This window comes from Acanthisitta chloris, unplaced genomic scaffold (genome assembly GCF_000695815.1).
Source record: "Acanthisitta chloris isolate BGI_N310 unplaced genomic scaffold, ASM69581v1 scaffold22180, whole genome shotgun sequence".
NCBI classification, from domain to species: domain Eukaryota; kingdom Metazoa; phylum Chordata; class Aves; order Passeriformes; family Acanthisittidae; genus Acanthisitta; species Acanthisitta chloris.
Window position 1 is genome coordinate 38,535 of NW_008651514.1, and position 12,650 is coordinate 51,184.

The 12,650-nt window shown below is 41.0% G+C and overlaps 1 protein-coding gene across 1 annotated transcript in view; it reads right to left on the reverse strand.

The window, feature by feature from the left end:
* Positions 1-12,650, reverse strand: part of LOC103801261 (serine/threonine-protein kinase DCLK2-like) — a 32,578-nt gene that overhangs the window by 14,504 nt on the left and 5,424 nt on the right. The window contains exons 4-6 of the mRNA XM_009073672.1: positions 5,432-5,504; positions 4,424-4,532; positions 457-514 (exon numbers count right to left, since the gene is read on the reverse strand). Coding sequence (XP_009071920.1) covers positions 457-514; positions 4,424-4,532; positions 5,432-5,504 — 240 coding nt within the window. The remainder of the gene's footprint in view (positions 1-456; positions 515-4,423; positions 4,533-5,431; positions 5,505-12,650) is intronic.

Below are 12,650 nucleotides of genomic sequence, written 5' to 3' on the forward strand. Positions count from 1 at the left end.
TCAAAGCCACTATCAAAGAATCATAGAATTTTAGGGGTTGGAATGGAACTTAGAGATCATCCAGCCCCAACCCCTGCCCTGGGCAGGGACACCTCCCACCAGAGCAGGTTGCTCCAGGCTTCATCCAACCTGGCTGTGAACATAAATACATATGTATAGCTGCAAATTTCCCCTCTCATATTTGACAGATCAAAATTGTTCCAATACATTTTGGACACATTAGCATTTTTTTTGTTAGTCCAATAAAAGAGACATCAATTAGTTTGGATTTTAAACTGTTATCTAGTAGACTAACACTCAGTGCTTTATTTTCTTCTTGGATACATTATCATCCCATTAAACAGATACTCTGAAAATAATCAGCAAACCCAAACACACCCACCATTTATGACTAATGAGCAGCTGCTAGTGCTGCTCCTGCTATTTTCCTCAGACATGCAAATTGTTGTACTCTACCTTCCCACAGCATTTAGCCTTGTCTATGATCTTCAGTGCAAACTCCTTTCCCGTGGATCTAGCAAGAAAAACATGAGAGACATCGATCATAAACTCATCCACAAATTGTGGCATCATCTGTAAACACATCACCAGAGCAGAAATGTTGTAAGCCATGGAGGCTGCTGATGGAAAATCCACAGAAGGGACTTGATTTGGGGGTTTGTTTTCTCAGCAGCACTTGTGCCTGCTGTTTCCCTGACTACCACAACCAAGCTCACTTGGGGTATTAATCCCAAGCTCCAGCGGCAATTTATTCTTTGTGACCTGGCACAACTTCTTTAATGCAACATGCAAAATTTGCCTTCATCCTTCCCCTTAGCTTCAAAGATAAAATCATACACTTAGGTAAGTGAGCACAAGAAAGACTGATAGCCTAGTGAAAAGATTCAATGGGAATCAGCAGAGCTAAAACCCTATAGTCCCTTCAGACTACCCTAAAATCCTGCAGAATTTACTAGGCACTGATTTTGAGCTTTTGTATTCAATTCTTTCCTTATCTCAAGCATTCCATGGAATTCTGCGGCACCACCTAAAGTCCCATGACATTTAAGAGGGTGGGTACATACACAGTAGAAAGGATTACTGTTTTTGGCAAATACTCTCACAGAAAGGAGCTCTTGTTTGCCTTCCATCCCTTTAAGCAACAAAAATCTTTGCCATTTCTCCAGAAGGGAAGAAAATGAGAGCGGAAAAAAAGCAACACAATTGATTTTTGGCTTGAAACAAAGAAGAAATTACTACTTGTATTAATGATGATTTAAAAATCACAAGAAGATGCCATGAGGGCCCTGTTGCTACTGTTTTGTGTTGTGCCAGTGCCTACAGACTCCACTGTGCATCAGAACACTATGAGTACATACAGTCCAAACTGGAGGGAGATGCATAAGCAAAAGTCAGGCTTGTTTTCAAACCTCCAGGGTAATTTTCCCCATGCTTTTGGCGTAAGATACAACTAGTCAAAATCAGCACCTTGCAGAAAAGGGAGCTTGAATGAAGATCTAACACTCTATTTATGCATTACTGAAAAAATACAGTTGGGAATCTCTGCCCTGAACGTGCAGCTGGAGCTGTGAGGTTGTCATAGTTACAACCTGATTTGGTCTTCAGATAGAAGCCTTATCTAAATGGTATCTGTGAAATGCCATCCTCTCATCTCACAGGCCCAACGTAAAACCTACTACCAACAGCACAGAATTCAGAATCACCATTTGTGCTTTACACTACAGATTACATCTGAGAGCCTGCAAACAACTGATCAGCAAAATCCACTGAGGAAACCTGCGGCATTTACACTGCAAGAAAGAGGAGTTAACATTCACAAGGGCTATTCATGAACCAACTACAAATCCCTCCTGCAAATGTCCTCTGCTATAGCACCTACGAAAAAAAACATCCTTGGATATAATCCACATAATTTGTGAGCTAATGCCACTGCCCATCAGACACCAGCATTGTCTGACAGGTCTCTGGTCCTCTTCTCTCGAGCTGTCAGTGCCCATCTGTGACTCATGTCTTTATATACAGACATACAGACACTCCTTGCAAAAGAGACCACCTCATTTTTGTGGAACAGCTGGTATAACAGGATCCTGGCTCCACAGCTTAGCACAACACTCTTAGAAATGAAGGATAATCAACAGGAATTAAAAGAGAAGTATTTATGGTTGGCATTTTCTCTCTCGTTCTTACTATTATCAACTACTGTTGTATATTTATTCTACATAAAACTCATTTAATAATAAGATTTGCTCATGTACAAAACTAGATTTCCATGTTTAATTTTACTTTATATATTTGGAAAGTATTTCTTCTAGTTTAGTTTCCTTACTCCAAAAGGCACACCTGACAATTTGAAACCTCAGTGACTTAGCAGTCCTTGTCCCATTTCCAGTGGAACTTAAGTGATTTCCAAAAGGCACAGATGATATTTCTGAACATATTACATTTTGTTATGCTTTTAATCTGATATAGTTCAGGAACATTGCTCACTCTATCAATAACAAAAGATGTTTGGTCTGTTTCAGGGTACACGAAAAAACTGGGGAGCATCATTCATTTGGATAGTGGGTATCTACTACCAGATCACCCAGTCAGGATGTAAGCACTAGTGAGTTATTCTGCAGGTAATAATGAGAAATTGCTGGATCACTAGACCTTGTAGGAGATTTCAACTTTCCAAACATTAAGTGGGAATATCATACTGCTGTGACAAACAGGTCTTGGAAACTTGAAGTTTGTGGGGGATGATTTCTTATCACAGGTACTCAGTGATCCAGCTAGGCAAGATGCCCTCCTAGACTTGCTATCTGTGAATAGAGAAGGACTCATGGGGGATGTGATGGTAGGTGTCTGTCTGGGCCGTAGTGATCATGAAACAGTTGAGTTTAAAATTCGTAGTGCAATGAGAGAAAAGGATAGTAGAGTTGCTGCGCTGGAGTTCAAGAAAGCAAACTTTAAGCTATCCAGAGAGTCCTTCAGCAGAGTATCCTGGATATCTTGTTTTGAGGACCAATTGCTGGTCAGTTTTGAAGAACCACCTTTTAGAAGCACAGGAGGAGGCAATGCCAACACGCTATGAGGTCACCCCTGAGTCTCTTCTCAAGGCTAAACAAACACAACTCCCTCAGCTGTTCCCATAAGGTGTGTTCTAGACCCTTCATGGGCCTTGTTGCCCTTGGCTGGATGTGCTCTAGCACCACTATGTCCTTTTTGTAGTGAGTGCCCAAACCTGAGCACAGCACTGAGGTGTGACCTCCCCAGTGCCAAGTCCAGAGGGATGATCACTGCCCTAGTCCTGCTGCCGCACTATTCTTGATCCAGGCTAAGATGCTCTCGGCCTTCTTGGCCACCTGTGCACACTGTTGGCTCATATTGAGACACTGTCCACCAGCACCCTCATGTCTCTTTCTGCTCAAGCCACTTCTCCCCCAGCCTGGAGCTGCATGGGGTTGTTGTGTCCCAAGTGCAGGACCCACACTGAGCCTTACTGACCCTCTTGCAGTTGTTCTTAGCCCACTGATTGAGTCTGTCTGGGTCTCTCTGCAGAGCTTTCTTATCCTCAGGCAGATCAACTCTCCCACTCAGCTTAGTGTCATCTGCAAATTTGCCCAGTATTTGTGTACAACTTAGAGATTCCTCAAAGTATTTAAGAAACTGACACAACTCTCAGATTGATGAAGATACCAGAAGGTGGTTCTAAAAAAAATACGCTGAGAAAGTGACAGTCAAATCATCTGTTATGTTTGCACTAGCAGCAAAGTGTGACACAAAGCTTGCAGAGGAAGAGCACAGCACAGGTCTGTAAAGGTATCCTGGCTAACCCATCAGGCACAAGGATAATTCAGAGTCTGGCACATTGAAGGGTTGATGTGAAAAGTCTCTGGCTCCTCACCACACCACCTCACAGCAGAAGCAAACGAGGGAGTCGGCAGCATAGGCTAATAGCCAACAACTGCAAGTCTTTAAGAATACTTTACCCACAGTATACTGGAAGCTGTGAAAAATCATGGAAGCAGCAGGCAGTGAGGACACTTCAGCAGCAGAACTGCTGAGGCAGAAGGGGGAGGGGGTCCCTCAAAGACTGTTTAGATGTCACATACAATTTCCTGTCATCCACAACCATCTGTAGTGTGAGGGATTTCTTCAAGATCTGTGGGGTTTCCTTCAGAGTCACCGTTAGAAGGTGATACCTCCTCTAGTTTTTGGGATAAAAAGCCACGTTCCTCTGCTGCTCTCATATTCCTTTGCTAGAAGAATACACAGGAGGCTCTGCATGTTTTGCTATGCCTATTTCTCCTGAAGTGTATGCATATCTTTGCACCTGCTCTTTGCTTTCATCTCATTACATTACCCTATGAAATTATGTTAATGCACAGGGCTTTATCCAGTAAAATAAACAGCAGTATTGAACAGTTTCCTTGCTCACCGTTCCACACACTCCTTTACAACAGCAAAATTGCCATCACCAATCACCTTCCCCACTTTATACTTCTCGAGAATGGTAGATGACCCTGAGCACTTGTTTCCATTCAGGCCTGCAAACACAAAGGAAAGAAAGTCAGTAATGCAAGCTGAAGAGAAGTGTCAGCAGGATGCAATATATCCCCAGTGGGTTCCACAGATACAGAACAGGCACAAATGCAAAGCAAAACTTTAAAGTAAGCTGTTTTCTTCACTGCTTATTCCCTTGGCTTTATCTCAAAGGCAAGGAAGAACACCATAAACCCAAAGTTGTTTGACCTTTTAACACACACAAATCTCACTGTTTTTGTATAGACATACTCTAACAGGACTGAATGCAGTTACAAGTTCTTAGTCTAAAATTTTCTGAATTCAAATCACTTTCTTTGAAGTATCTTTTTTGCATACTCGAAGCAAAAATGCAAATAAGATTAATCTATGATGCATGTAAAAGCCCTAAAAAGTTTTACCTGCTGAGCTTCTTCAACATAGCTACTAACATCCAAAGTGCAAGTAAGTTTGATAGGTGCTTACTTCAGTACTTTGCAAAAAAATCCCAAAACATTGCTTTGAAGAGATGAGGAATGAAAGGCTAAGTGTAGCTAAGGTCAGTTGATAAGCTAGTGGTTCTACCTGACGTACAACGAGCTCTTTTGAGGAGGGCTCCTCTTCCAAACCCTCCAAAAAACACATTTCTGGTGCTACTGCAGGTCATGTCCAAATTCAGTGACTACTGAAGATTAGGATCCACTAGTATGCTAACACTTGATAAAAAAACACCAACCCAATTTAGTTCCTATTGATGTATAAAATGTGATAACAGTTTTTCCAAGGTAAGCTTGTCAGGAAGGTATCAAACACATCAGAACAGAGAATGATTTGGAGTCATCAGAAAGCATCTGAAAGTCCCAAACAACTGTCACCTATAACAAGATTTTTGCAAGGACTATTGGGAGTTTTTTTGGTGTCCTACCTTCAGGACTCTGGCAACGAAGTGATTCAGGCACACCATTCACATTGGAGGAAGATCCACCATGTGGAGAGATCTATGGAAGTACACAAGAAAGAGCTACATGAAAAACCACCAAAGTTAAAAAAAACCACCCTAAAAACACTTACACAGAGGGAGTTTACTTTTCTACTCCCAACTTAATTTTATTCTTGCTTTCTCGCAGTTCATCATCATCATAATACATTGTCACTTGCACCAATTAAAGATCCAGCACTGATACTCCTATTTAGATAAGCAGTTGAACAGATTTCAGGAAAATTCCTTCCATCTAAACACTATAGAGTCAGTGTATGTGGAGACAACATTCCTCCCCATTCTACACAAGATCATGACAATACATTCTGTTAACATTCTCACATAAGCCAGAGACAAACACTTCCAGACAACTATCCAGTGGCCAGTGCAGCAAACTCCTGCTCTCCTGCTCTAGTCTCACACATCTCTTCAGAGCTGGCACTGTCTGAGGTTTCCCTAACTCAACTCTGACAATATATGCTCTCTTTTGAGTAGCACTGAAGCATATAGGAAGCGAACATAGAAATAGTTCCTAGTTTTCATTGAAAGAAGAGAATAATTTTAGCATAGGTGACCAGGTACATCCCTGGTAATCAGATTCATTTACTAATCTGTTGGGCTAGATTTTAAGTTATTATAGCTGTGAAGATTTATGATATCTACAAGCATTTCAAGTTAGGTGGCTGATATGCATCCAGACACAGATCCAGGTTTAGTAACTGACACACTGGAAAAAACAAGTATCTAAATGATTTCAAAGCATGACTGCTGAAGAAAAGTAATTTTCCTGCACTGACAACACAATTGGTATTTGATCTGAATGGACATGGAGCTGTTGGAGCAAGTCCAGAGGAGGCCATGAAGATTCTAAGAGGATTGGAGATCTCCCCTATGAGGACAGGCTGAGGGAGTTGGGGCTGTTGAGGCTGGAGAAGAGAAGGTTGTGTGGAGACCTCAGAGCACCTTCCAGGAGCTGAAGGGGCTCCAGGGAAGCTGCAGAGGGATCTGTGTTAGGAGCTGCAGGGACAGCACAAGGGGCAATGGGCACAAACTGAAGGAGGGAAATTTAGGTTAGATGCTAGGCAGAAATTTTCCCTGTGAGTGTGGTGAGACACTGTCCCAGGCTGCCCAGGGAGGCTGTGGCTGCCCCAAGCCTGGCAGTGTTCACAGCCAGGTTGGCTGAAACCTTGAGCAACCTGTTTTGGTGGGAGGTGTTCGTGCCCAGGGCAGGGAGTTGGGGCTGGATGATCTCTAACCTAAAATTCTATGATGCTATGAATTTTCACAATTCTCCACCAAGTCATCCTGTCACACTGCCCAGGGACATACACAACCATAAAGTTTTATTTTTAAAAGGGGTGGAGGCACAGGAATGAATGCCATAAATACTGACATGTCCTGGATGTGTTCTGTGCACCACTTTTGTAAGCTCTCTTATTACAGCTATGTATGGGGATGCTCCACGAAACTAAAATCTATTTTAGATCACTCTCCCTCCTCTACATAACATTTCTTGCTGTTCTGTGAAGTTCCATACCTTGTTTTCTTCATGGGCTATTATAGTCGTTCTCACCACTCACCACATAAAGGATTAAAATGCTTCTCTGCCTTAAGCTCAGTGTCTGTTGAAATGGCTTTGCACCACACCAGGAATGCAAATGCAGCAGTTTCCGTTTTAGCTGACATTGTCTGGTTATGCTGCTGAATATTTTAAATCATTAACACTATTGTCAGTGAAAGAACTGAACTGACAGATAGGGATATTGTCTAAAGGCTCATGAAATGCTAATGAATGCTTAAGTTTCTAGTGGCAGCTGAACTGCCAAATCAGCTAAAGGTATGGTATCTAGAAGCTGTACAACTTAATTTTGCAGAGCCTCTAAAACAATGATGTTTACTAGCATTTGGCACAGAAGTAGCATCAAAGAGCCACCAGTCAGCTACTACTCTGCTCCTTGCTAATAACTTACATCATGCTAATGCCGCTGTCTTTCTGAGTTATCTGTTTATTTAACAGGATCAGGAACAAGGCCATTTGGGTTAAATGACATTTGGGGGTAAAATCATGAGTCAGTCTCTTAACTGCTCAGTCACATCTTCTTCAAGCATGAAGCAGAGAGAACAGAACAGATCACTGCAAAATATCAGTCATCAGCCTAACATGTATTACCAATCCATTTTGGGTTTTCAGTGAGTGACAAATACATGGGAATATCCTGCCCACAATGTCAACTTCTTGCAATCAGGGCAGAGAATGACTGGGCACATTCCTTCTCATCACTTAGAAGAAGGAGGCAAACATTAACAGGTAAAAAGCCAAAAAGAATATGAAAATGAAATAAATCTAACATTGCTATTGTGGCTGAGGTTTAACCTTCCCTAGTTCTGGGATTTTTCTTCTCTCATGACTATAGACATGATGCTGAACTCACTCTACCACCAAGACTGGCTGAAGTTGGTTGCACTCAGGGTTAGATTAACTGCCCATGACACAAATGTTTGTGGAAACATTAGGGGATTTATTTCATACTAAAGGAAATGTCTAACTCCCTGGCAGCTACATGGGATGGTGCCTTCTAGAGGTCCCATCTAAAGGTTTCCCATGTCTCTCCTTTCATGCCTGGATAGAAATGAAGGACTTTTGCCATCAGCCATACAAAGGTCCTGTGTACACTGCTCTGTACACATTCATTATGTGCTGAAGAGACTCTGAACTGCATGGTACACATGTAGACATAGGAATGCACACCCTTGTGCCTGGAAAAATGCAGACAGAAATATGGGACCCCTACACAAACATTATTAGTACCATTTTGCTCCCGTAATACCCTCAAAGTGCATCTAGCCAAACTCAGAAAAAGAAGGTCTATTATTGCAAACTTTTCCTTGAGTTCTGATCTGACATTGCTGAAGGCTAAGAAGGGAATGTAAACTCTCCTACCCTCAGAAAAACTCCTTGCCATTCTCAAGGCAGCTTTATTATTATTAAAACATTCCAATTGGTGATGAATTTAACTGTAGCCTATGAATATTTTACTGAAACTGTGAATTGACTGCAGAACTCTTCTTTGAAACCTGAGGACACTCTGAGAGAGTCATTGTCATTCATCCTCAAAGGCTGCAGTAAGAAAGGGCTAAAAGGTATTCTGAACAGAAATGAAACATTATTTTTATAATCAGTATTTCACTGAGATGTTGCTAGTATTTGGTGAGACACTGTCCCAGGTTGCCCAGGGAGGCTGTGGCTGCCCCAACCCTGGTGGTGTGCAAGGCCAGGCTGGATGAGCCTTGAGCAACCTGATCTAGAGGGGAGGTGTCCCTGCCCAGGGCAGGGGCTGGGACTAGATGATCTGTAAGGTCCATTTCAACCCCTAAATTCTAAGATTCTATGATTTATTATTATAATGCTTAATAGTAACATAACTTGCAAGACAGAAACCTCCAATTTGAACACTGCAGTCACCCAACTCTCCTGAGAAACTACTCGTTAGCCAATGATGGTCAATTAGAATGTGGTGATTATGTCTCCATTAATTTGAGCACACATGGCAGGGTATATATATAGAAAATAACGTCATGCACTTTTTTGCACTGTTCGGCAGAACCACGTAAAGATTCACTCATTTCCTAAAGAGCTTCTGAGTGGCATCACATTCTATAAAGCATTTAGCAAACTGATGAGGACAGTGAATGGACAGGACACAAAGCGCAATAACTCAGTTTCCCTACCAGCACAAATTAGCCAACTCTTTAGCAACTGCAAGGTTAAAAAAAAAAAAAAAAAAAGGCTGCTGAATTGTAAATTCAACAAATGCATCAGTTAAAGAGTCCCTCTGCAAACTGCTGTGGCACCTGTGTCCCTGGGCTGGATAATCACATGTAAATATCCTTAACATGTAAGTGCACACAAAGCACACGTGTACAGAACCAAAGAGATTAAAATCCTTGATGAAGATAGGCACTAATCCTTCAAATCATTTAAGCACATGTTTGACTTTAAGTACACTAACATCCTCCTTGAGGTAAAAGGGACTACTCAATAGCAAGTACTTAAGTTATTTGTTGGATCAGGTTCTAATGCCTTTTCACTTTGGTCATTTGGTCAATCAATGACAAAAGTAATGCTAAGACAAATTAAAACACAATGCTTTTTCAGCATAATTGGGATTCTAAGACAGACCTCAACTGCAAAGCTTATTTATTTGTACAATTTTGTTTGCTTTTTAAAAATGTGTCAAGACTTTGTGGTGCTTAATTTGGGGACAATAAAGCGCATTCAAATAAGCATAAGGAAGTTATGCCACCACTTTCCAAAATGTTACATCTAATCCAGTCTCTGGATGATTTTCACGGTACAAACTGTGCATAGTAACAGATGTACTGGAAGAGCTAAGAGTCAAATTACCCTAACAGCACTGAGTATAAATGCACTCTTAGAACCAAAGAGAAATGCTGAACCTTTCAATTGTCACTTGCCTACTGAATAGGAAAAAGACTCCTTTGGTCAGTTGTCCCACATCACCTGATGTACTACTACCATTATTTCTTAACCAGATTTTGTCTCTATGGACATTAAATAGAAAAATAAGAAACTCAGCCCATTTGATCAAAAAATAATATCATACAGAACAGTCATTTACTTCATGCCCATACTTGTTAACTTTTAAAGTTAAATCTTCACCTTGAAACAAACCTTCCACTAAGTGAAATGCTTAACTGTAGACTCATATTGCAACATTAAAAATCAACATCCTGAATAAGAATATGCAATTGGGTGCATGACATCCATATTTGCCACTTACTGGAATAAAGGCATTTATTTGGTTCCTGGGGAGATTCTCTAATGTTTACTATTATTAAATCATAGCATAAATTCCTTACTCAGGATCATCTCAGAGTTTGCTTTTTCAAACACTTCTGCATGACAGGAAAGTGGCTTATTGCATGTACTGAGCAATTAACAGCACAAGGGTTGGAAGAGCTAAAAAGGACAGAAAGGAAGCAAGAAAGCTCTTTTCTTTCAAGATAAACTGTTCACAGGGAAGGTTTCCTGTGAGGAATTTGCTGTGCCTGAACACACCACTTGTTCTTGGTAAAGTGTTGTGAAGCAGAAGGAATCCTTGGGGACTGAAGAGACTTCACTTTAAAGGAAAAGTGGCATTCAGAGAATAGGATGTAAGACTCAGTGTCTGACACTGAGAAAAAAATTGCTACTGCAATCAGTGTCTTTGGCAAGTTGACTGCCTTGATGACTAGCACTCTCAACTTAAGCTCTATGCTGAATATCAAAGTACAAAAAGCTTATCCAGGTTCTAATCTATGGTAAAATATTTTATTTTGCTCTAGCTTTTCAAATAAAACATTTTTTAAACTACAGCTCATGTGCAGCTGCTCTGATGCTCTGGTCTTTACAGAAAAAAGAAAGATCAACCCTGATTTGTTCCCTTTTTTCTGCTGCCTCAAGCTCATGTAAAATCAACATTAAGTGCTGCTGTTTCACCCTTTACAAAAACAAACAGATATGACTTCTGCACAACAAATCACTCAAAATATTGACTTCACAAAGCAGAAAACTCTGAAATAGACCTCGTTATTTCCCCCTCTGCCATGGCATTTTATATCTACATTTTCATTCAGCTGGAGCATTGGCACCTTCTTTATGCAAGTGCAGGAAGCCAAACTGCTTGTCTGCACTGCAATGCAGCCTTAGCAACAGGGAATTCCTGAACAATAGGGAAAAGCAATCATCTCAAAATAATAAAATTATCCCCTGCTCTCCCTCTGTTTTCCTTATCACACTAACCAAAACCAAGTCTACAGAGAAAATAAAATGGGATTCTTAACAGAATCTGGTTTGGCATCAAACAATCCCTCCCTGATCCTGGTTTGATACCTCCCCAAAACAGTCATTACTACTAGAATATAACCAAGAAACAAGGGTCGCTGAACAGTACACTTGATCCTTTTGGAATTTCTCTTGAGATTCACCAGATAACTTTCCCTGTCTTCAGTCTCAGGAGCAGAGCTGGGGTACTCCCACTGACCAGGTGCATCCAAATGGAAAAAACAAGAGGTACTCACTACTTCAGTGACACGTCAGGTCTGAGATGCTTAATTTAGTTTTCCTGTTCTCTTTGCTCATATGGGGATGAATCATTTGACACAAAACCCCATTAGTATCCAGCACCAATTAAATCCCAAACTGAAAAAGTACAGCAGCCTAGTGGAGTGTAATTGACAGTGAAGGGGAAAGAGGACACGGCCACTGTAGTGAAAATAGCTTGTTGCTATCAGAATTATCTCTGTCTGAATGGAGCTCTAATCGGCTAAGAGCAGACAGGACAGCAGTGGGAAAAGACAAAGCAAATTATCTAGTTTCTGAACTTGTAATTTCATTAAAGGAAGACAAAAAGCATTTGTTCAATACAGTGCAGAGCAGCTGAGAGCCTCAAGCCCCAATGATTTTGGTGTCCTCTACTGTAAACTCTACAGCAGAGCTACCCAGGCAAATTTTAAGACACACAGTTCTAATTTTCAGTGTCAGAACTGTTACTGCTCTTGAAAACAGGGGAAAGGGCAATCTATGCTGCTTTGGATAAAGAGGAGCTATGGGATGGGACAGTTCAACAACACAAAGGCAGAGATCAACAGTATATTACCTCAATGAACCAAACAACAACCAATAGAATGAAACCAATTAATAAAAAACCCACACAAAATTTAAGAAACCAAATATTAAACAAATAAATTAAACAAACCAAAAAATCTTTTGTCAGAATTATCACAGAAACCAGTGCCACACTCCTTGCAAAACAAAGGCTTGAGGACAATTAGCATGTCAAAATCCTAATCTAAATGCTATTCCAATCACGTCCTTCAGCCAGTCTCTTCACTCAGAAGACAGTTTGCCACAGAATTATGCAGCCTCTTCACAACTGATGTGCTCACCGATAGGAGCTATTACTTGATCAGAATAATCAGTGAGAACCAGCCACTCTGCTCCAATTGATGATTCCAGGAGAGAATTCTCCTTGAAACGACAGCTGCACAAATGCAGCAATAAGATGCTTCACTGTGCTCCAGACTGCTCTTTGTATTCTGTGGAGTGAAAGGCAAAGAGCAGCCTCCAAGAGCTGTAAATGCTACCAGTTTTGAAGTGGGAGGG